General features: G+C 32.9%; 1 protein-coding gene across 1 annotated transcript; it reads left to right on the top strand.

Moving 5' to 3' along the window:
- The first annotated feature begins 1134 nt into the window (after positions 1–1134).
- On the top strand, positions 1135–15479 carry LOC127860333 (uncharacterized). Its single transcript, XM_052398341.1, has 10 exons — positions 1135–1217; positions 8872–9075; positions 9261–9367; positions 11088–11205; positions 11438–11569; positions 12023–12199; positions 12498–12617; positions 12925–13026; positions 13990–14080; positions 14360–15479. The coding sequence occupies exons 1-10, from the start codon at positions 1163–1165 to the stop codon at positions 15165–15167; spliced, it is 1914 nt and encodes a 637-aa protein (XP_052254301.1). The 5' UTR covers positions 1135–1162; the 3' UTR covers positions 15168–15479.
- The last annotated feature ends 11896 nt before the right edge of the window (positions 15480–27375 follow it).

Raw genomic sequence — 27375 nt, 5'->3', positions numbered from 1 at the left:
TAATTTTACTCCCGATTCGTTTCGAGTTTGACCCCCATCTCTGACCTTGTTGTTTCAGACAAAACGTTTTCATCAACAAGGTGTATAAACAACTCTGTAGGTGTGACATCAAACAATACAAGTCAGTTTCTACATGGGTTACTTGCCATAGCGGTTATAGTGTTCAGTGTTTTAATCACAATGATTTGATAATGTTAAACATATTTTATTATATGATATCATAACTGCAAAAGTAAAATAATTATACACGGACAGAATGTAATGACATCTTTGAGCACTTAATGTTTGCAGATAGCATAATCTTCGACTGATCAACCTTTCTCCAAGAAGGTCTTAAACACTCCATTGGACAACATCTGCGACAACTGCAAAATGAAAAGAGATATAAAATCAAACAGAACGTACACATAAATTATGTGGGTGCTTTAAGTGCTTTACTGATATTTCACTCTGTCTATTGTTTACCTAGTCACGTCATAATTTATCTTTTTGACGTTGTATAACGGGTCGATAGTTTTGTCACACACCTACGAAGCTTATGCATATGTTTGTTCCATGTATCTATAAGATATTAAACAGCTACTATGCAAAAACGTAATTGTAATTGTTCAGAAATAGTTGTAAGCTACATTTGTATTCCACAGAAGAGCAATTAATCCACAGAGACACATTGGGTAAGGAATTGTCGTCGTAAAAACAGCGAAATTATCAAACTTTGGGTATGCCGTTTCTTTGAAATACTTGCAACGAAAGAAATGGTGTTTAAACTAGTTTCCATTATTGATAAGTATGTTTCTATGAAATATATATCAGCATAACACAAACATGGCCAATGATGGGAATTTTGTAAAATACAATATTGTTATTTATTTATTTATAAATAGATTTATTATTTTATGGCAGTTTTACGACTGCATACTAAGTTAGTATAACTTGTTTTTCATGTATTCATTATTCACACATGTGGATCTTAAACCCAGGCGAGTATATGCAAACGAAAAATATGACAACAAACCGTTTAAATGCACGTTTGCTAGTCGACCTGAAAGTAAAGTTCTTCGGGAATACACGCTTTATTTACCGTACTGCTGCGTAGTTGGGCTAAGTTTACTTCCTCATTCAGTCTGACTAAATCTTTAGGGCCGTTGACAACGGAAAAATAATGTGCCTTCACAAACTTGTGTGTGCTTTTATACTGGCTACGGCGACTGTTAAGGGTAAATGCATTGTTTCATAGTATTATAAATGTACATCTTCATGTATCTGATTTCGTAAAGAGACCTACATATACAGTATTTTAAAATTACATTGGTGTAACGATACGGTGGTGTTATAAAAACTTTCGAAGTGTATGAGGTCCTTTCGCGTCTGGGGCTACAGTATGTGTGGACACAGAGTAATCCAAGCACTCTTACCTAATTAATTGACGAGTCTCACACAAGTTGGGACGAATTTCGAAATAAAGCTGCTATGTCCAGCTATTTCAATTTGTTAATGAAAGGTGTTCAATTGTGGTGTTGCCTTTTATTATGGTTAGAAACCGGTGTACCCGAAGGAAACCTACCTGTCCGGTATGGTGTCCATCAACATTATTCATATGTTTTCACAAACGGGGATTTAACCCAGGGCGCCGAGGTGAGCAGGGCATGTTCAAATCACGGTGCTAATCCTGACAACCAATACGTTATTGATAAATACCATTAATCACCTTATATACCGTTATATAACTTATATACTGAGTCCATTATGTCGTTACTCGTTTTACATTTTCACCTATTTTGATTTATTAATGCGTAACCATAAAGTCTTAACAGTCAACTGTAGTTTGACATATTCAATGTTAAACAGTATATATTGGCTAATACATGTTGCAGTGGTTGGGGATGAAATTATGAATACAGTTGCATCGGTATACATGTTAAAAATACTGCAATGGTGACTAATAAACCAACAATTAAATACTGGGGAAAAAATTAAAACTGTATTTAAACATAGATATTTAGGTACAAATATAGATTGCAAATTATCCTGGTCCAACAGCAGCAGAAACTAGGCTTTGAAGAATTTATTCTATATCAGAAATTCAAAAAGAAAGTTTATTTAACAATATGATTCGGCGTGTATTATCGTGATAAGAAATTGTGAACAAGTGTAAGTCATACCAGGAAGTTTTACTCACTCAAGAAGCACTTGCCAATACGTGAGCTATTTCCGAAATTGTCACTATATTTAATTACAAAAACCATCGTTCAATTATCTTATTTTATATTCCGCGTTTAAATAATTATCAAAATTTAGTATAAGTTATTAGGATTTAACAAGAAACATCTAAAATGTTGATGCATTTGTAATCACAAGATAATTATTTGGAATACGAAACACACACTGTATGTGTCCTTATGTAGGCACCTCTAACAAACACATGCATATGACACATACTAATTAGAATGTTTTACAACGATATAAATACAAATTGTTAACTCGTGAATACAACATAATTCAAACAGTCGAAACGAGATTGCGTAATAAGTATTCCAAATATTGCATACATATATTCATACAACAATATATTTTGACAGAAGCAACACGGAAAAAATACCACATACCATTTAAAGGGGCATTTTCACGTTTTGGTAAATCGACACAATTAACAAAAAAATGTTTCAGATTCGCAAATTTTCGTTATAGTTATGATATCCGTGAGGGAACAGTATAATGGAACATTTACCATGCTATACAATATCCAGTATATGCATCTTTTGACGATTTAATAACCTGAACATTATAAGACGATTATATAATTTGGTGAGTTATGTTGTTGTCGTAGTATTTTGCGATATTACGAGGAGTGTTTATATAAAGTATAAAATGCATCACTCATTGTAAGAGCACGGATGGCCGAGTGGTCTAAGCGATAGACTTTTACTCCATGAGTAACTGGTTCGAGCCCAGTTGAGGGTTATTTTTTATTATTTACTGGAGAATATTGAATTTTTGAGAGGTTTTGTGTCGTGGGGTGGGTGGAGGGGGGCGGCAGCATACATTTAAAAACACCATCTCATCCATATTGGCACCACAAACAAAACTCACAGCACCTGTGAGTTAAAATCCGTGTCGGGAAGCTCATGTAACGGTATTCATAATGTATAACAATAAGTATCTAGTACTTGTTCAGTTTGATTTCACATTTGCAGTTTGGTAAGCATAATCCACATTTGTGGAGCGACTTTAAAGTCTATTTTCAAAACACGATTATCGACTTGATCAGTAAAACACCTATTTCGTTAACTTGTCAGTTGAAACTACTTTATGATGTTGCAAATAAACCTAAGCTATGCGATAACACTTTATAGACGTGTTCGTGGATGCGATATAAAAAACGATATGAAATAAACGCATCAATAACCAATGTACAATACAATGTTTCAACTGTTCTCCCACTCTTATTTGATTCAGAAATAAAAGCAGCAATCATGTGTGTACAATATTAAATAAATTGCGAAGTTTTAACCGATGGTAAGTTTAAACCCCAAGTGCTTAGCATTGACCGTTCCAAGGCGGTGACCCCAGCTTTATTCTACTATGTGTGTATGTTGTTTCGTATTGTGCCGTACTGTTTTGGCAATTGGTCAATTGCCATAAGTATAGGGCCACGAAATTGTGTATAATACGAATGCAATACTGATGGAGCAACTGGAGTTTCACTTCTATTTGTTTATTAAACTTGGTCCACTACATTAGACGCGAAATGTATTTCCAAGGTTAAAATGACAATTTATGAACAAGTTGTAGTATCCGGTCTATGCATGTATCTATGTATATTGACATAACGTAATTTAATTTTTCAATTTTATGTTTTTCATTATGTTTCACACATTTTGTTTATCTTTTACTGTGTTTTCTCTCGCGGAAACTACATTTCATAGTGTAATTACTTACAACATTCGGGATTAATTCATTTAAATATGAAACTTATATTAGATCGAAATATTAAACTAAATGTTTTATAAAGCATAAACATTGATATCACATATTGTACTACACAAAATATTAAGTATTACAATTAGATATGCTTCTTATATATGACTTGATGTATGACTTTTGTTGGAAATATAATAACCTTGCAAATTTATTAAATAAACATTTTTGTTTCCTGTTCATTTTTCGGGCATTTTCTACAAAATGGCAGCAAAACAAAATATCAGACAGACAGACAGACAGACAGACAGACAGACAGACAGACAGACAGACAGGACAGACAGACAGACAGACAGACAGACAGACAGACAGACAGACAGACAGACAGACAGACAGACAGACAGACAGACAGACAGACAGACAGACAGACAGACAGACAGACAGACAGACAGACAGACAGACAGACAGACAGACAGACAGACAGACAGACAGACAGACAACAGACAGACAGACAGACAGACAGACAGACAGACAGACAGACAGACAGACAGACAGACAGACAGACAGACAGACAGACAGACAAACAGTTTACATAAGTACATCGTCTTCATACACAAATATACACATTATTCTCTGTCACGTAAATAGGTATAACAACATTACATTACATAACATAACATAAATGGTCGTTTAAGAATACAAATATAAATAAACACAATCAATTGCAAGAATACGTAAATTCCCTCAAAGCGGTAATGACATTTTTTAAACATAACATAACATAAATGGTCATTTAAAGATACAAATATAAATAAACACAATCAATTGCAAGAATACGTAAATTCCATCAAAGCGGTGTTTATAAATAAACTCAATCAATTGCAAGAATACGTAAATCCCATCAAAGCGGTAATAACATTTTTAAACATAACATAACATAAATGGTCATTTAAGAATACACAAATAAATAAACACAATCTATTGCAAGAATGCGTAAATTCCATCAAAGCGGTAATGAATTTTTTAAACAACATTATTTAGAATTGTATTTCTTATAGCAAGAGCTTCCTTCATATATTTACATACATTTGAAATAACTGATTTGTCACATGAAACTAATAACTTGTGGAATTTATATACAGATGGGTTTATCCTTAAATCAGTGTAACCCTGGTATATTTAATCGAGGAGCATAACTTACATTAATTGTGTTATAACATACATAATATACATAAGTCGGTCGGATAATTGAATATTCCTACATTTTAAGCGTTCTGATTACTTTCTTATTTTTGATTTTAATCATTGTGAAAGTCACAATTTCTTATACATAAACCGCTTAGAAATTTAATATTGTTATATTGAGAAACATAACTCGGGTATTAAATGTTAATCAGAAATAAAAGAAGTCAGGTTTGCGGAAAATATATAGCAGTATAAACCGATCTAGGGTATTAAGTTTTTTCCCACTAAAGCGTTTAGTTTTCTTGGCCCGCTTAATGCTACACCACTAACAACACTTCCTTGTTTAAGGTTTCAAGTGTTAAATATACTCGAATACCATACACACATCGCAAATTTAGATCACACAGTGAGCATGTATTGGTATAGTTACAATGTCGATTTATGGACGTTTATTTGTGGTTTTGATTTGTTTTTATATATGTCAGTTAACACAAAGTAATTTATATATTGGATTTTAATTGTATTAAATGTATTTTGGCTGTGTGTTTATGTTTGCTTTCATTCGCGAACATGTCATAGTGTATACAACTTTCGATCATTTGGTACAGGTTCAAATATAATAACCAACAATCTACATTAAATTATCTTTTTTTACACTGTTCATTTTCCATAAAAATACCTTATACGGATTTTTTTAGTTTGAGTTGACAGTTGTTAATAGGAAAGGATCGGTATAGTGTGCTATGTAAAAGCTTGAAAGTTATGAGCTATGCATATTAAAGTCAAGCTTGAGGAAAAGAGATTTTAACGAAGGACGGATGATACATATTTTGTATGTGTGATAACTTGCATATATGTATGTGACGAGTTGTTTTTAATCAGGAGCATAAATATATCATGTTCATGAATACTTGGCTAATTTTTTTCCGAAAGTAAGTTAGTGAAAACTGATAAAAGACGATGCAGGATGATTCAATGGCTACACCTAAACAAGTCTAAACAGATGTTTATACATAGCATGTTCATAACAATGTTCATACTTATACTATAACTGTGAACATTATGTTTATTGGCGGTATACAACGCTAAGATTTAAACGTATTGTATTGGTTTGCAAACGATCAGTATTTTTCTAGGCACATAGATTTGCATTGTTTGCAAGAAAACGTTAACAGACTGTGTACGTATGAACTTGGTATGATTTTGCTACATTACATGGCAGAGGAATGCGCCTAGGTCAGTTATTTATGGCCCGAAAGACATGACTGAAGTTTCAAATGAATAGTAGTTACAGTTATACTTACTTGTTGCATGCACTTTTAAATCTGAATTTCAACTTTCACGCAATGCTGAACCTGACTTGTATACGTACATAGTAGAACATACACCTTTAAAACGCTGACAACAGTTATAGGTCTTTGTATGCATTTTCATAAAGAACCTGAATACAAATGAAACGCTTACAACAACTTTCTGAGTACACTAACGTGTTAAATGTTGATGCATAGCAAGTCTAAGTTATGAAACTTAGTTCTTGACATCACACAATGACTCCGAAACATGTGCGGAGTTCCTTTAGAATATATGAAGGAGTGCTATGGAGAGGTTGCAAGGATTTCATACGCATCTTTTTATGAGGATCGGAGTTAGTGTTCGTGTGCCGTATGAATAGATATCGTTGCAGGAAATTACAATGATCCGTAAAACAAAATTGTGTCTTTGTGTCGTATGAACGAATCTGCACTAAAACTGAATTTATATTCAAATATTACATGCACTATATATATATATGCTGGCGAATTCGACTGTTAATATTCAAATGCATTATTTTTTTCTCTTTCCGGGATACTGTTTTAGTATGTTGGTGCTGCATTAACAAATATATAAGAGGATATGAAGTGAAAACACCAAAAATAAACAACGATTGCGATAGACAACTATAAACATAGCATATACTGTTAGATGTGTCTAATGTCACTTAAATATTGAAATAATGTTTCACACATTTTGTTTTGTTTTTAGAGTTTTCACTTATAATTGTTACATAGTGTAAACAACCAAAACTTTTCAAATCAGCTACGTATATACATAGCCGAGAGAAAAAAGCTTATAAACTTCAAGAACAACATTATTTATATAAAAATAAAACTATAACATATACGCTGGTAAAAACCTTTTTGTTCTTTAAAACATATCTATCCTTTTATTAATTTGGCCACAGGTATAAATATATTGTTTGCGTATGTCTGTGTGTGCATTTTTGTGCTTCAAATATGTAATATTTACATCCGTAATATACTTATGTTTATTAACTCAAAAACATGTGTGTTTCGTTTACACTATTCTTTTAAATGAATTCCGGGTTTGTCTGAGTACATGAACATATCGCAACTGTTATCGTTGAATTTTTATGGAAACTAAAAGAGTCAAAAGTATAGCTTTAATAAACGCGTGACTAGCTCCAAAAATGTTTGGATCACTAGTCATGGAAATCAGAACAGAACAGAACAGATAGTTTATTTACGACTTAAGCATATACAGCTCATCGTCAAAATAACAATATAGCAATAATAAATACACATAAATACTCATGCATTAAAATAACAACAATAATTATTGTGTTTATGCATTTTAACTAATATATGATTTTTGTGAGAATGTAATATGGAAGAGAAGGCTCTTTATTATTGTTCAACAAAGTTAAATTGATGTAAAAATCCGTGATTGATTGAAAAAAATAATGCGGTTAGATAATATATACAAAATTCCAATTTTGGGGAAAAAACTTATCTATATATTTTCGGATCTAAGTTAAAATGCTGTAATACAGAAATTAGCAAGACGTATCAGTTAAGATTTTCTAGTCTCATTGAATAATTGTAAAAAATTAAACATACTTGGTCTTCTTCTGTAAACATCAGGTATAAATGTATTTCTAAAATAATCATACAAAGGGCAAATCAAAACAAAATGGTAATCATCTTCAATTTCATTAAGTGTACATAATTTACAGATTCTTTCCTTTATTGGAATGTTTTGGTGCCTGCCAGTTTCTATATATAGAACATGCGAAGATAGTTTTAATTTTTCTATTATGTTTCTAAATTTAGAATTTTCAAAGTAAATGGATCTTTCAAAGATGGGTTTCAATTCCTTGTAAATAAATAGTGATAAAGTGTCATTAACATTAGTTCGCCAATTTGAAATAAACAAATCATGTAATCTTTTGCGAAACAATACAATCAAGCTTTTAACATTAACAGATTCTGGATATATCCACACGTCATGAAATTGAGTATTGCATATTACCCCTTCGAGTTGCCATTTGACAACTTGCGATAAGTAGGAGTAGTTCGACCCAAAACGTAAAAATAGTGTATGCGTCTGTCATAAAAAACAGCTAAGCTCAAGGGCACTTAATTTAAGAACTTGTGCATTGCTGTATTTTTCATATTTCACCTTCATGATGGCAACATACTTCAAGTTAAAATTCATACGTTGGCATATAACAAAGGAACGAATTTATCAATGGACATACAACACGTGTGTTGCGAATTTACAATTAATATTGAGAAGAATAACATAAGTTTCAATATTATCTTTCGTGAGATGTAGAAGAACATTTTTCTGACAAACCGGCAAACTGAGTAACATAATTGTTCTTACATACAACCTTTCTCACTTTTAACAATTCATTTGGTATGTATTGTAAAACAAAACAAACACTTTTCGCAATACTCGAACTTAACATGTATAATGTTGGATTAGTTACAGGCGAAGAGTACTACATTACAACGAGCTTCACTTCTTGGAATAATGTACCGAAGGACTGTCGGATGGCACAGCCAGAATATGGGCATGATACTGATACAGGGACAATTATTCTGAGAAGAAATATCATTCTGAATGCGACGCTTCAACATGACGTCTGGATTGGATATTTCATGGCCCTTACACAATTTGAATATCATGGTATTGTATTTCTCGATGAAAAAAAGACAATAGTGCATATAATACATGAATAAGAACAGTGTTACACTGAATTTGGTGTACATATATATTTTGGTTATAAATGATGATAAAAATTGATTAATAACTGTAAATTTGCATTATGATCATCCTAACGCCGCATTGGTTATTAACCGTTTTATTTACAGGATGCACAATGTTAACGACACCAGATTATCTGAACGTAACCAGTCTAGTAGATTGTCATTATGCGTGCAATGGAACTTACTTCGGACTTGATTGTTCTTCCAAAGAGGTAAATCTACTATTTAATTATATAGGGATTCATGAATTATTATTTCTATTGTTTTGCATGAATCTGTTTTATACAGAGTGTAAATGTAACATAAGCGCGACGTCCTCACTGGTCCAATGATGTTGTCAGTCAGTGTACGTCATCCGTCGTCGTTGTGATGTAGAGTTAAGAATATTCAATTCTGAAACCAGTAAGGCAGCCATTGTCCAATATATTAAGTTATCGAATTGCTTGTCCGTCAACACATTTTGTTAATGCATTTTAAATGGACAGTTGCACATTATTTAACCAGTGGAAAGCTTGCTCACAGAAACACTGCTTATTAACAAAACTATGCATTAAGTACATATACTACTATAGTATGTAATTGTAAAATATGTTTTGACTTAAGTGTTAGATCGCGCTATAATTTGATTGAAAGTCATATTAGCAATATTTCAACACTTAACAAAGCTACAAAATAATATATTCCCTGTATATGAGTACGCATGGTTTTCAAATGCTCGAATTTTGTTAATTAAACAGTGTACATCACATTTACATTACGATACCATTTTTTACAGTTTTACGGGTATCAATTATACTACATAAGCATTGTTCTTTATGAGTGAAAGTTCTATCAACTCCTGTTCATTAAGATATTTAGCATTCCTTTTATTCTATTAGCACATTGGTCATAATTGCTAATTTGTACCAAGTTATAATAGCTTTAATTTGTTGTATTATCTTTGTTAAGACGGAGCTCTGGTCGCATACAAGGTAAATGAATGTATATGACGAGCGGGCAAAGTGCTTCTAATGTGGAAGGAGAAGTATGATGTTGTTGCGAGCAGACGTTAATGTGAAAGATCTTAGTTCAAAAAGGATCATTAAGCTGAAAAATTGCATTGCGGAGTTTAAACTATTGAAGTAAATAAATTGTTATGTAGATTTTGTTGGCACAGTGTAGCTGTAGTAATGTGCAATGTTTGTGTTGGATCACTGCAGGAATTTTACGCATAACCGTTAACGCATGGCAAATATTTGTCGGCTGACAAAAAATGCTAACACATATGCAACAAATCCATAAAGCTCGACGCATTGGAACGAACTGCAAAAATGCGCATTTGAAATTACATTTTATGAAATGTTGCATCAACTTCCGACTTTGAGTCCTAAATTTTTCGATAATTTCAAAACAAAGGAAATCAATTAGAACCATCCGTAAAGATTATACGTTTACCCCATGATGATAATCCTCCATTAAATATTCAGAAAAATTGTCAGTATTTCATGCGATCTCGCGGGACAGAAAAGTCCTTATATAATATAATAGTTGATTATAATTTTCTAAAAAGTCGTTTCAGCGTAACGACTATACAAGTGTCGCATCGCCTTTCCATTCTCTTCGGATAATTCAAATAATGCTTTTAAAGGGTCATCACCGTCTAATCGATAGTTCTCGACATCTCGCACGGCATAAATTCGGTTCATACACGAACACACACGCTCGAAATATGTTATTATTCGGTCGGAGTTGCAGGTGGCCGACGTTTCCCTAAACGCTAGAGTAGACATAGAATAATGTCGAATTTCCAAAGGTCGAGTTAACAATTTAACACCAATTGTTACAAAACCAGGATAAAACAATATTATCATCAACTGGTATTTGCATTGGACAGTTCTTCCATTCAGAATATATATCAGTTCATACAATTTCTTTAGAACTATCCATTTTTAGCTGAAATGCACATGTGTGGATGAACTACCAGATAGCCTTTTGAGATCATTGTGTTTCGCACATGAGGATTTCGTCTGTGGAAAAGGAAATAGGCAAGCCATATACAGTTTTACAAATGGTAAATATTTCATGTATGACCGAAGTAACTTATTCACGTTTTTTAATCATGAACAAAGATCTTATCAAACTGATTTCGCTTATAGTGTTATATGCACTAATATAAATGGTTTCTGAAATTCACTGGTCAGTTCAAACACGCTAATCAGTTAGACAGTCATCGCGTATGTATGACTTCAAATGTTTGATCAATGAGGTCAACTAACGAGTAAAAACAATTTAATTCCTTTCAGATATAACTTCAATAGAGCAAAACAAAGCAACAATTGCTAATATGTGCATGGCATCTGCTTCCAAGCCCAACAAATCGGCTTGGGTCAAGTGTAAAGATGAAAACAAAGAGAGGCGCGTTTGGTGTCGAACCGGTATTTGAATGTTATCTTATGCTAGATGTACAATTTGGTTACATTAAGTATATTTAAAATCCAGAATGCGATGATCACACGTTAGCATTCGAACGAATCAAAACCTATTATTAGTACGGACATATGAACATACGTTATTTTGTTTAAATAAAGTACGTAAGTTTGACAATTTGTATGAAAATGTGATAGTCAAAAAAGGCAAAATAGTGTATATGGAAGTTGTTTATTAAGGAGTACACGAAAGCTCATCAATAAACGTATACAATTCTTTCTGAATTATCAGTTAAGCACTTAATACGGAATGATACTCTACACATTTCAAAGCAAACATTCAAAATTTATTGCGAAATTTGATGTTATTAAAAGTGACAGTATTCGGATAAAATATGTCATTATATAGTTACCATTACCATGAAAATAAGAAAAAACAAACTTACGCAATTTAAATTAAAGCCGAAACCGGTGAGCAGTTTGTATCGGACGAAACGTTTGCTGCTTGGAATGAAGCTAATGACTTCTGCGCTTACAAAAGTTCGTTACCGTCTTCAGCAGTAGGCTACAACAGCGACAATATCGACAATAAGGCGTTCACAAATAGCTTTCGGAACTGGACTCTCCAGCAAGGAAATGGTTCGTGTGTTCGTGTGTTTTTAGCGTATGTGTTAGAACTTAGTATTGCAATACTATAACCTGTATGAATATCACAATTTTGTTTCAGACATAATTACTTGTATAATGTATAGACACAATGTTTAACATTATTTCAACTGTAGCATAATGACAAGTTATTCTTAAAATTAAATTAAATAAAAAACAACTTTACGCATACTGCTTAAATTGTATATTCATTGACCAAACAAGCGTCAAACAAACATTACATACATATATACATGCATTGATCTTATATTTTATTAAATCGTGTTAATAGGAAGTACCAATGTTGGTCCGATGATGTTTGCTTACGTAAGTCCTAACTCCCAAGAGATCAGGTTTTCTGCTAACGCAAACAAGCCCAAGCATGTCTTATGTATAGGACAAAAGCCAACTAGTAAGTAATTAATATATTTATCCAAGTGCGATTTTAAACACAATAGAATGTTAGAAAGGAGATACAAACAATATCGTTTAATTTGATTAAAGGCGTATTGATAATGTGTTGATGTCGCCAATATGATTCTTATAACAACCGCCTTCTAGAAATCGTTTAACTATACACGAAAACTATAAAAATTATATTTATGTCGCAGTACTTAAGGATTGTTTTCTCTGGTTTTAAATTATACAATGTTCATTAAATGTTTAGCTCAACTTTGGCCTATTTTTGTTAAAAGTGTTCACATTTTAATTGTTTATAGCGATTGTAACCACAACTTCACTGAATAATACACAATCAACGACTGCTTCGACGACAACGGACGATCATTCTAACGCTTCAAAACAACAGGCTTCCCTAGAAGGTAGACTCATACAATGTGTTGTTACGGCTTTTTTGAAGTTTTCGTTTTCCTATCAATTATGAAATACATCAGCAACCCTTTAGGAAAATCGGACTTAATGTATGTGGCTGCTAATCTGGATCCACACCTAACGTAAAAACTATAAGTCTGTTTTTGTCACAGTGCAATGCGTATTAAAAACTTGAAGCATGTTTGTTTGTAATTCAAAATTCCCGATGTTATAACGCAGTTGATGATATGCTTTATATTTGACTCAAACAAATTATTCAAGTAAAACAAGTAATACATCGAACTAAACATCAGGTCTACCGTTACCCGCCACCTATTTTAATTAGACAAAGAGAGGAAATTAGTGTGGCTAATTCTGCTACAAAACATTGGTGTAGAATAATTTCGTAAATGAAGTTCCAGAAATTACAAGATGTTCTTCAGGAAAATGGACGTGTTTAAAAGTGTTTCCAAGCAAATAATTTCTAAAATATGCAGAGAAGTTAAGGCACAGTAGTTGTGCATAAATGATGTTAAATTCCACAACTTCGTTCTAACGTTTGATTAATTTGGAATGTATTTTGAATATTTTAGAAATACATGTTTTACTATGTTTGACAATGCCTGATGTGAATTTGATAATTCACGTGATGTTTAATAATTAAGCCGATGTGATTGTGCACGTTTTGTTGTTTATATCACGATAACGCATACGTGCATGGTTTTCGCCGGAAATTGGCATATCATTAATTAATATAGTTCTAATTATATACAGTCATATTATATAAATTCGTAGGAGAATCGAAATAATGTCGATAATAATAACACTAACAAATAGTTTGTAGTTTTGATGCTTGGTATAAACCATGGATATTACGACTCGCTTGTTTGTAATTCCTATGCAGCGAAACCCCATACCGTTGGTTATAACTGCATAAACAAATACTTATTATTACTTACATATTGATTGTTTAGGCTCTACGACTACTGTTGTTGCAGCAGGGGTCTCAGTTACAGTCGCACTAACGGTTGCAGTTGTTGTGATTATTTTGGTCCTGCGGAACAGGTGAGTTTGAACTTGCTTCCGTGATATGTGATATTAAATGTTTGACTGTATTGACTTATTTGACTCAATATCTTTTACGCGCTACATCCAACATATTTTATGCTTAATTAACCGCTTTTATATGTTACCGGACATTATTAAAATTGATTAAAACTGTTATAATACGTTTTGTAATATCGCCATTATACTATAGACATTGTACAGCTAATTAACTTCATTTAGTTTTCATAATCTACCTAAGATAACTGGTTAAACAATATGTATGTATATATCTAATAGGAATAAATTGTGTTTCGCAAACACAAAGAGATCAGCATTGGTGAACCGAGACGATGACCATCCCATATCATTAGGAAGGGTTACCCATAAATCCACCGCATACTTCCAAACCCTAGAAACTTCTGTGTCCATCCAAACGTACACTGCCCTGCAGAAGGAAAGCGCATGCACCAAGGACGCTGATAAAGATAATCCCGTCGCGAACGCAGATGTAACCAATCAAAATACGAATACCAGACCGAGTCAACACGACTCAGAGGCCCGTGCCTACGTTGTGTTAGATAAAGACGGATTTAAACAGCAGATAAGCGCCACCAATGGCATTCCAACAGAAGTAAACGACTACTTTGTTCTAGAAAAACAACAACCAAATAAAGGAAACAGCAACGGTGTTTCAACAAATGAAGTGCATCCATACTTTGTGTTGGAGAATGAAGGTGATCGGCCGTTTCAAGACATACCTCCACAAGCAGGAGATGCTTACTTCGTATTAGAGAAACAACCCAAGGGAAACTCACCACCAATAAAAACAGCAAATGCGCTTGAGTTGGATAACTTTGATGGAGATACGTATCAAGAGATAGATACGAATGACACATACGCCAGCATTGATGATTCACGAGAGGACAACAACGACTACGATTACACTAACAAGGGATTCAAGGACTCGCGAAAGGAAATTTCAAACAACATTTACAACCATCTTAACTCTGCTGGTGACGAGTATGATCATGTAGGCAAAGGGCAAAACAACGTTAAAGCGATGGAGAATCACTATGACATGTCGTCTAGTGCCGTTAGAAAATAAACATGGCTATGGAAACGAAACTTCCCGGATGTGTATATAGTTTTTGCATTTATTTAGTTTTAGTTCATTAGAAGATAGAGTTTAAATTATCAAAATAATGAATACATTATAGTTGAATACATGCTAAAACATGCTTGCTGTATTATAAATTATCATATATAACTAGATCTTTTCACGCTCTTATTCTCATATGTACTAAACGTTCTTCTTATTCATTAAAGCTAACCGGCAAACGCCTCTCTTCATACCATGTGTATAATACAGTTCACGCCTTATGATATTTTAACGGATAATAATAAACATTAACTAACATAGCGTCATGTTTACTTCAGAAACCACAAACAAAACAAAAACACAAGTGGTTGAGTTCATAGTATGATAATTATATTTATAAAAAAATAATATAATTCAATCGGTAATATAGACCGAGAATTATGCGGTACATTTCCAAAAAGAAACGTTTTCGTCAAAACTACGATACCATAACACGATATGACAAACTGAAAAATGGTGCACATGTTTTTATATGTGTTTTAAGTACTCTTTCAGTAAAATATTTCTATTTACACGCGACCCTAAATCAGAATGTTATATATGAAATTGGTCTTAAATACAGCCTTCGGATAAGTGTGAGCACTACAACGTCTCATGTACACGTGTGAAGCGGAAACACAACTGACGTACTTGACCTTTGACATTGACCTGATGCATTGGCATTTTACAAACAAACACGACTCACATATGTTCGACGTATTGATGTTGCTATGATGTTTGAAGGATACGCGTGGTGATCATACGCAGCACATTGCCGACTCAAATAATGTTTACAGAGAAAAAATTATAAGTCAAAAGAGATCTTACTTTGCTATGACATCGACGTTCATTTGCTACCTTCGACGACATACGATGTTCATAAATTTGACATATAGTCTACGATTGGTCTTGACTAATCAGCATCCAAAGTTTGTATTTTACGTCAGACAGATTAATACATATATGTTATTGCAAACAAAGGTAGGTTCACGTATTTAATAAATTCAATCATAAAGAAGAAAATGTCAGTGTGATTTTAAAGCCAAACGCTGTGTAACTGCCTCTTTCGAAAGTCATATTTGGGCTTAAATCAGTCATGCCCACAACTTTTTCTGTACACCCGGGCAATCATAATCGGATCTGCAAGTTTCCCAGCATAACCCAGCGTCAGACGGCACAGGACATGTGCCTGGTTTACCATGAACGACAGCACTAACAATTAAAAAGACAATAAGCAAGACAACAAGATTGGTAAATTATACTTATAATTATACAATGTTCTTATATTTTTTAAAAACGCGTCAATCGTGCAAACATTTAATGAAATACCCATTTGTAAATTTTATCAACATTCTACCTTCGCAACCAATATTATAAACGTACAATTCTGAAAATCTCCGCCGCTTTGTTCAATATTTCAACAGAATGGATGAATTGCATTGTATGTACAAAAAATGTATTCACTTAAAAATGGGGACAATATAATTGATGTTGTGATTTCATTGCACAATATAATTTAGATATTGTCATTCTTAAGGACTGTTCATCTTTTGCGTACAAATTATAATTGACAAATAGTTTCTCATTTCATGCATTTAATTTCATTATCATGCATACTTATCACAAAAATCATATGCATGATCGCTATACAATTGCTTCATAGCGCGGTACTTATTTTTCTTTAATCAATGGAATATTTATTTACATCTAGTTTTTTAGTAATTATTTTTCTGTATGATATTCGTCACGTGCCTAAACCTGATGCAAGTAACATATATCATACAGTAAAATACTTACTAAATAAGCACAACCTGTGCTCGGTTTTGGGGCTTGGGGGATGTTGTGGTTGTGTCCACCGCGATCTCGCCGGCCGCTCTGAATCCAGCTCCGCCACAGACTATGGTATCAACGGTTGGTGGCCATTTTCCGTTGGAGAGGCCCGGGCCTTGTCATCCGGGAGACGCCACCACCTACCTACGCTTTCGTGTTGCTATTTTTGGTATTGATTGTTTTCTTATTTTGTAATATGTCACCGCTGTTGTAAGGTACGTTGCATTGATCTATGTATATTGCATATTGTTATTATGATACATATGCATTGGTTCACTAGCATAGCCAGATACATTAAAGGTTTCATAATGTGACATTTATTTAACATGTGCTATAGGTGATTTATTAACAGATTTGAGACGATTTCTTATAACGTGCAAATGTTATTTGACTCAACGTGCTAACCTCAAAGACTCAATTTTAAGTAGTGCTAATACATTCATGCGTGCAGTCGTCAAAGACTGGTTTGTGTTTTTTATAATCCATTAGGAAGAATATTCCACAATTTTTTTGTATTTATTAAATGTCTTCATTTATCGGGCACAGGGAAGCTTTACTGCAGAGATAAGTCAATGAAAACGTTTTTAAGAAAAAGAAAAACAATTGAACATTCTAATAAAAAAGAACATAATGAATACTCTCAGTTTTCATCCCAAGACGCCGAGTGAATGAGGGCCCTAATTAGTTTTACTTTCGGACTAACTAGCTCGTGGCATATTATACGATGCATTGCATGTAAGTTTTCAGTTTACATACAAATGGAAAATGTTTACATTGTTTATACGAATATGTTCACATGCCAACAACCACATGGTCATTCTTTGACTTTCATACCATTTAGGTTAATAATACATCTCCTTAATGTCGGTCGATAACTTTATTGTCTGACGGCCTCAGGCGCCGATTATGAGCGGAGCAGTTATTAAAACCCGAAAATCGGGAAGCACTGACCAGGGTGTGTGTAGCCTATACAGCACCGACACGCAACATTCGCACAATTGACTGTAAAGAAAGCATCGTATTTATATGTATAGTTAGTCTATTATTATCGCATTTGTTTTTTTTGTTTGGTTCGACATTATACACATACGGATGAATGAACAACAAGACACACACACACAATGACGTGATACATGGAATATAATTCAAATTATGACTTTATATAGATGCATTTGATGAATGACGAGTATTATATGTGGCTATTACGAATTGTTTTTGTCGTTTTCTTACTTAACATTTCATATTGAAAATCAAAGAAAAATATATTGCTTAATGTAGAACATGTTTAATGCCGAATTAAAGTAAGAATACATCTTAGGTTTCGACGTTGAGTTGTTTTCACAATTATACGTTTGCTTATCGAAAGTGTGTCACCTTTAAGTATATAATACAATACTTGCGCGCTCGGTGATTCAAACCTTTAAGCAGAACTAGAGTTATTGGTAGTATATAATTGTCCCTTAAATACGTCAGAACTATTGTATATTGCTAAATCATTAAGCTTAAATAATGTGCACATGCATTTAAATGTTGAGACATACGAATGATTCATCGAGAAACTGCGCAGCTAACAAAACGTGCTACTCAAGCTTACCTCATCGATAAACCACACCATACGTTTATCATGCTCTTAATATATCAACATTTTTCTTTAACATGCACATGCTGTAAATATCAGTTTGTTAGCGATTATCACGTGTTAATATATTATAAATGTAGCTAGTATAACCAATTAGAGATAAGTGTGAAACGAACGTGGCATCACAATAACAGTTCGTATCTTTCTACAATCGCATTCGGATGTGATTAAAAAACAACTCTAAGATTTGAAGACATGTATGCATGGCCTTGTACAGTAAATATCGTGTTGATGCATGCGTTAATTTTACGATTTTCTGCATTTACATAGACAAGCGGTTACACGTTTTGCGAACACATACATAATGCATAATAATATGACTAAAACAAATGTTTGCATTTGCTTATAATTTCTCTTAGTCTGCAGATGGTTTGGTTATAGGTAGACTTTCATTATTCCCTAAACATATTGATAGGATTTGTTCATTTGATGTGGAAAACAAACCATAACAACAGTCATTAATTCACAACACTTTTGCATGTCATCGTCTAATCTGTTTTTGTGATTCCATCTGGGACATACATACTATAAAATATAAAATGCTGTGAGAAGCTATTGTCAACGATCTGCTACTGATATGTGAAGGGCAACACATATACGTTTTAACACGACTAAGTAGATACCCCAACAATGAAAAAAAGTAGGTAAGGAAACTCATGAGCGCCTTAAATCTTGATCAGATAACGATTTATCAAATTCATCGATACTATCTTTTTTAAACTTTAAGATGAATAGCAAAATATATATGGATACAAAAGAGGGTTTAACCAGTATAAGTGTATAATTGCTTTTACTAATTAAATTAATAACAAAATTAAGGTATGTTATTTTTACATGTATTTATACGTAATAGCATTTGAATAATAATTACATCAGACTGCTTGTAGGGATAATTATATGAAATTGATTATTTAAACATTAAAACGTTTAAATTTTGTTTTCATCGGATACTCATTTTTGGTGTAACTTTGATGCAAAGATCATGGAAGTTATTTGTCAGGTCAACATTGTACTGCTTTTAATTTAGCTCAGTAGACAGATCGCTAGATTGTAAATAGGGGAATCGTTAGTTTGACTCCAAGTTCGGTCATATCAAATGTTTGTAATTTGATTATGGGCTGATATGTAGGACCGTTGTTCATACTGTATTCCAGTCTTACTAAAAATTGTTATTCTTGAATCAAAGACATCTGAATAACGGTCACATCTCTTACATCTTGCAATGGAAACTGTAGAGTAGCAATTATCAGCAGCGAAATGCTCGTATAGTACAACTAAAATATGTCAAACTTGTTTACTCTATGATTGCCATTCCCCCTCCCCATAATGCATGATTTCATTTGATATTAAAAACAATTTGCCTAGTTTGTATCGGACAAAGATAAGATAATATAAGGGTACTTAAATATGAAGAAATCTATTGTTATATGTTTGCAAAATGTTTAAGATATAAAATATATATAAACGTGATCTGTGTTGTGTTCTAAATATGAAAACAAACACGAAATGTATGTACGTCCATAGTGAAAGGATATCAGCTAATAATTCGTAAAACTAACAATGGCAACCAAAGCGAGTATACCGAATCATTCGGAGCAATTTGTTTGCCACTGATTGTGCATTTTAAACCATGTCGATTACAAATTCCAAGAACTGTAGTGTATCAATCGCGAACTACCTACATGTATTCGCCATTTTGCCTACATGTAACCTGAAATCGCTGACATTTAGTTTGACTCAGAAGGCACATATTAGCCTTGTTAAACTGTTCGTTATCAATGCGGAAGAAGATCCCGAAATTGAAAACATCAGAGGGAAATTAAGTTCTCAATCAAAACTGTGGGCTATTTATACACGAAATATATATCGCATTATCGTTATCAATCGGTTAATAAGCAATCTATTGTTTTTACCGATGCGCGACTTTAAATCTACATGTATCGTGGATAACGCCCTAAACGATATTATGCGTAGATCAGAATTCCGAACGATGATAATTGGTAGAAAAACAACAATATAATCGAACATTGTTTTCAATATTTTGTAATTACTCGATACTGGTATTATTTTATAGAGTTTATTGTAAAAAATAAGGAAACATTTCGAGTATGAAAAAGTGAGGTTTTAACATTTTGATTTTGATTTTGTTAATGTGTAATTGTAACGTAATTCTATTCTTCTTTACTAATTTCTGTAAGTTACAATTTATTCAAAACGTATTTGATTATTTCCCTTAAGGTTCGATTTTATTCAAAACGTATTTATTGTATTTGTTGAAAACTTCCTTTTCTAACTTCATTACTGCTTTTCGAGTGTTAAAATAGCATTCGATACGCATGGCGTCTAAAGTAACCATGTTTCTGTGCTGGTCAGGAATGTTTGTTCTGGGGATTATAAACATCAACGGTATATGTGATATTATCAATTTACAACAAACCTATGTATTGTATGCTTTCAAGTGGTTTATATGGAAATATATGTGACTTTAATACAGATTAGCTGGTGTAAATAATAATTTCCCAACCGTTTCCGGGTATGTATTATTCATATAACATTAAAATCGAGAAGCGTATGTTCAAAAAGTGCTATAAAGCGTAGACTGTTTTCGATTTATTTTACCGTTTATATTTTCTGGTTACCGTACTAATAGAGTCATGATGTTATTATTGAGTCGATATTAAAATGTACGCTAGCATATTATAAAACGGAAATGTATTCATTTCAGGAGATTATTGATGTTTAATCAACAATTGTACACGTTAAATATTAATAGGCATTGCATGCCAATAAATATCTGAGTTCATTAGTTAGTTTAAATTTATTTTATAACAACATCAAAACATTATTTGTTCAAAACTACTTTCTAGCTGTATAGCTCTATTCTCTGTGAGACTAAAATACATAAAACTGTGTTTCTTTAGAAAAGTTTAGTTGTACAGTCATGTTGCAATTGAATATATACAACACTTAAAGTATATAGTCACGTATGAGTTTATACCCATATATATATATATATGACTGATGCTCTTTTTATACATGTGTGAAGCTTAAAACACTGAACAATTTTTTAGACACACGTCAACGTGTGAAACTTATTTTGATTGCCCCAAACTAAACTAGGATACACATTATGTAATGAGCAAACTAACGCATTAACAAACGCATTTTTACCGGCTTATCGTGTTTTAATTTAACCTTTGAAAACCGTGCACACCAAAATAATTAGGAGTAAAATGGCCACAGTCGGTTGACTCCTATATATAACTAAAGATGTTTGGGTTTGGATAGCGTTTATGTGTAAATGCAACAACATCATTGATTACATTCATTTTCACCCGAAGATACAACTGTATTGACATCTTATTCTACTTCTACCAAATCTTCGGAATCAAACACTACACCGGCTTTGCATTCGATGTCGACGTATTCTGCTCCCAAACACAACATATGACACAGTGGTTACCAACACAAGTATTCCATTGGTTAACACCGCCAATGTCCAAGTGATTAATACCACAAATCTGGTGTTAGTTAATACAACATATGGCCTGACGTTGAACACCACGGATGCCCACATGTTTAACACAAAATATTTCCAAATAGTGCCAGAGATAAACACCACAGAAGGTCCGAAGGTTACTACCACAGATGACGTTCGATCCGGTCTACTTGACAGCAAGTCTACGAGTACAGTCATAGGTATAATGTTCTGTTTCGAGTTTCCTACAATTTTCTACCATTTAAACATAATTATTTCTGTCTTGTTAATCACTGTAATAAAGCAAATACAATTAGAGCCAAAAATATATAGAGAATATATTTTATCAGAGTTTGGAGTTTGTATATGATATCTTACTGCATATTTGTTCCTCAATCAATTGCAAATTGTGAATATCTACTTTACTTTATTTTAAAGAAAAAGTAAAGTGCCTTCTCTTACATATACTGTAACATTCTCACATGTGTTAGTACAATGCATAAACAAAATTGTTGTTATTTTGACGCATGTGAGTTAATTATTGCTTTATTGTAATTTTGACGATGAGCTGTATTTGTTCTGTAATAATTATAATTGTGTGGCGAAAGTTGCAAGCCTTTTAATATATGCCATTGCGGTATTTGGTTATATTAATCTTATTGTGTTGACAGAGTATCTAGCTGTAGGAGGAGGCACCCCTTTTTCAATCGGCATCATGCTAGCAATTGGAATCGTAGCTGTCGTCATCGTGTGCTACAGAAAAAAGGTAAGTCGAGCTTCACTAGTGGTTATATGTTTATTTTTGTTATGTTTGAAATTTGGCCTGTCTTCGCTATGTAATATTGTTGCATGTATGCTCATTTTATGTTTGATCAATGCATCATTTTGCGACATGAGAACAGGGATATGAGAACTATTTACTTAAAAAGAGTTTACTTGGATACACATATACAGCCTTATGGCACAATTGTAATTCAATAGTATAATTATCCAATATTGGTATACGGTATGCCTACTAATTAACATAATGCAACCAATCTTATTGTATGTTCTAAAAATGTTTGTGCCTGGGGTTTATGAATGTGACCTCTTAACACGTTAGTATAGGACATATGCCTTATATGTACATCTTTCTCAGTTGCGGTTATGTCATATGTTATATTTATGTTCAATATATAGTTATTTAAGAAAACAAAAGCCTACACGAACATTAGACAAAAGCTGCCAAACATGCGAGGGAATGCTTGAACATGTTTATGATAAAATTGCTGACAGGCAAGAAACCGCTGTCACTTACCTTGTATTGGAAAGAGATGCAGATGCCCAAGTTCACGATTATATAACCCCAAAACATGTTCATTATTAACATAGGATGGCCAGAGAATGCAGTTCAGATCCATATAATATGACGTCGGATGAGCAAGATTCAATGATCAATGTCGATAGCCATAACGTGAACACCAAAAGCTTTACATAACACGAGTAAATTATAAGACCATACAATCCATGCAGACAAAATGCGTGCGTTGTATTGTGGATTTTGTGTCATGAGTGAATGAGCAAGTGATTTGACAAAAAGGTTTCATTCTAGAGACGGATTCACAATGTTAGTCTGTGTATATTACATGAATTTCGAAAAGTTTATAATACTGTACAACATGCGATAGAGTTGATCAGTAAATATTATATTTCTTATGAGATAAATCATTCGACATTTACAACAATATTGCTTTGAAAATTCGACGTTTTATACAAGACACATGTCGTGATTGGATTAAGCGTATGCTGACATTGAAGTGCTGGTTAGGTTTAAGGTATATTCACACTTTGTATAAGTTGATGGCGTAAAATTATGACAAAATCAAGTAACACATATGCATATTTGGTTTTATAAGAAGAGTCCCGTCACTATTATAAACATAATTTCTGCATATTAAGTTTTAATTACAGAGAGTAATGATAATTTTTCCAAATATGTGGTAAATTCGGCAATATAATGTATCCTCCAACTACCGTGTATCGATCAGTGAAGAAAAGAAGTAAAATAATTTCCGAAATAATGCAAAATATGCCGTAATAAGCCATTAACTTTCAAAGTTTATTTAATTTCCGTTACATCCGAGCTGAAATGGTTTATTGTAAGCGTGTTTAACCACGCAACGCCGATAGTTGCACACACACCCGCAAATTACATCCAATACGAGCGCTGTTGTCGTGGTTTAGAGACGTCATATCCGAAAAGCGAGATAACTCGATTGCAGTAGGCCAAAGGCCTACACAACTTGGAAAATTCGATTCACTGAACATATTTATACCACACTGAAACAGTAGATAAATGAAAAACTTGAAAGTGTTGTGTTTACACTAGCGCAGTCGTCTGCCTCACTTTGCAATTTATGTGGACATTTTATTAAAAGGATCGAAAACATTGAATTGAATAGGGATAAATTTGTATGAATTCACTTAAAGTAAGATTTTGAAATGCAATTATACTTGTTTTATTCCCCTAATATTAGTGTCTGTATTTATTTTCAAGCGTTGTACTGTTATAAGGGTATCGTATTATAGTTGACTCCATGTTATGATTTGATGGTTGTTGTTAGTTTTATATCAGCGCACGCCCGCGCACAATAATGACAGATAAGCTTAAAACATGTACATTTTTTCATCCTACTTATTTCGGTTGGTTAAAAAATATTATTACATTTATACACAAATAAACACTATATTGTCACTGTTTATCATAAGCTCGGCCTTTTTTCTCAATTTGATTTAAGTTTCTTTAAGCTGTAAATGTAATTACATGTATAAAAGTCCAAAACGTCAGTAGTTTTTTGGCATTGCTATGATTTGTTAAACAATAAATACTGACTTGTTTTAAGAAAGTCACCTATACATCAGATACATTACTTAAATGAGTGTATCAATTCTAGAGTTGGATATGAATATCTTAAGATAGATTATGGTAACTATGTCTTTAGAGAAATTTAAGTTCAAAACCCGTGAACATTTAGTGCTTTGTAACTGGAACTCTAATGTATTATAAAACAACGTGTTACAAAATATTTTCACATCGTTAATAATTTAAATAAGTAGAATAATTCAGTAGTACTCGGTCTGAACATCGTTTTCTTAAATATATATAGCATATGTATAAATCCGCATTTGAAAACCATATCCACGCCTTTCTTGAGATACCATGTTGAAAACATGCCTTAAGATAAAGAAAATGTGTCATTACCCGATCAACATTTAGAATAACTGATTATAGGTGCTACCTAATTTACGGGCAAAAGCTTTTAAAGTTTTTTTGATAACCATGTATTTTTAATAAATATATGGACATGATTGTGTTCAAAATATTATAATTGTTGCAATAATTAAGTAATGCATCAAAAAAATCAATCTTAACACGAGTTACATGTTCGTAGCTTAAAGATCTAGCATCTTATATATTTTTTGTTTTCTAGCCACATGAATTTAAAGCTGGTTCGGTGGCTGTGGTATAGTGGATGGGGTGTCTGCTAACTGGCTTAGTCACTGGGAGGTCTATGCATTGATCCCTTAAGTGGGACCATTCTTTAGATAACCCTAAATACATATTATGGCGTACCATTTGAGTTGAAAGTCAAGAAGACCTACAAGGTAAAAAGAGAAATGTACGTCAAAGTAAAATAATTGTACGTCGACATACAAATATAAAATACACTTCGAAGTATATAATTGTACGTCAAAGTACAATTTGTACTTCGACATTCATGTTTGTACTTCGACGTGCACATTTTCTGAACAGCCAATCAAAACACTTGTCTCTTGAGCCGCTTTTCCTTCAGATTTATTCAGAATAAATGTTTAAAATCTCTTTTTTAATTGAGGACAAAATGATTAAAAATATCAAAATGGCAATAAAAAAACACATTTCAAGTATTTAATTCATTGAAATAGATTATATACACATTTGAAGAAGATTCAAGTGTTACCTTTTTAGAATAAAATTATTCAGCATATTGTGAGTATTTATTGACCGCGCGGGGCGGAGTATCAAGACCGTCCAGCGCATTACTGTGTAGGAAATTCCCAACGGTAACCAAACAGTTACCAAACATTAACGTGATAAATAATGTATAATAACCTCCCCGTTGGTCGTATATTGTGATAACCATAACTTGCATAAGTCAGAGGTTAATTCCGCCACGCCAGGTCAATAAATACGCACAATATCTATGAGTTAGCGGTCGATAGTCGCATAATTTGGTATATATTATAATAATAATAATGTTTAATAAAAACGCACAATATCAATGAGTAAGCGGTCGATAGCCGCATAATTTGGTATAAAGTATAATAACAATAATGTTCAATGTCAAATATCTCTCTAAAAGCAACTGATGTAAGGTGTCTTCTGATTGGCTTACACTTAAGGGTCGGTAAAAATTGTACGTCGAAGTACATTTCTCGTTCTACCTAGTAGGTCTTGTAGACTTTCGACGTCATGGTACGTCATATAGACACTAAGTATTGGCCCTACACAGGAAACAGTTTGTTTCATCAAATGTCTCAATTCAACTTGACAGCTTGCTAAAGCAGTTGCATTTAGCATACAGTACACTGATTTAACATAATCAAAATCATGTGATGTGTCAAATCAATTTTGATTGACAAATTTGACAGGATTTTTTTTAATCCAATAAGTTTTAGACTGTCAAATAACACACACTACGTATTAAAAGCCATAACTGGAGCTTTCGTCTGTATACCACTGACTTCATCAAAAGAATGATTTCTACTGTTGGGAAACGTTAACACTGCTAATTGTCTTCTTATTTATTATCAATGTATAATTATGTGTAACAGCATAACAACATACTTGTTTCGCAATTAAAATATTTAACAAATACAGGTATCTTGCAGGTTTCTAATTTTCTTTCGCAAACTATTGTTGAATAGTTTAAATTTTGTCGCCACTAAAAAACTAGCCATTTTGTAGCAATTCTTAAATCACAGTCTAAACTGCATACACTTAGTTCTATAGTTACAATTTGAATGCAAATATTAGAATGCGTCATGTTATATCATCCATATTTGTTTATTTAAACATTCAAATAACACATAAAACAGTACATATATAACAAGGCTATTGCCAAGCAATATGGTCCCCTACCGGCTCCATCATTGTCAGAAATTCCACCATTTTCAGATTTTTTTTATTTTTATTTTTTGGTTGCCAT

This window comes from Dreissena polymorpha, chromosome 15, assembly GCF_020536995.1.
Source record: "Dreissena polymorpha isolate Duluth1 chromosome 15, UMN_Dpol_1.0, whole genome shotgun sequence".
Classification (NCBI taxonomy): domain Eukaryota; kingdom Metazoa; phylum Mollusca; class Bivalvia; order Myida; family Dreissenidae; genus Dreissena; species Dreissena polymorpha.
The sequence above is the reverse complement of the archived record's forward strand: the minus strand, read 5'-3'. Positions and strand labels throughout refer to the sequence as shown.

Coding starts and splice junctions, on each gene's coding strand:
- LOC127860333 (XM_052398341.1), top strand. CDS start 1,163: ATGTGCCTTCACAAACTTGTGTGTGCTTTTATACTGGCTACGGCGACT. Junction 1,218..8,871: donor GGCTACGGCGACTGTTAAGG/GTAAATGCATTG, acceptor ATGTTGGATTAG/TTACAGGCGAAGAGTACTAC. Junction 12,200..12,497: donor GACTCTCCAGCAAGGAAATG/GTTCGTGTGTTC, acceptor TCGTGTTAATAG/GAAGTACCAATGTTGGTCCG.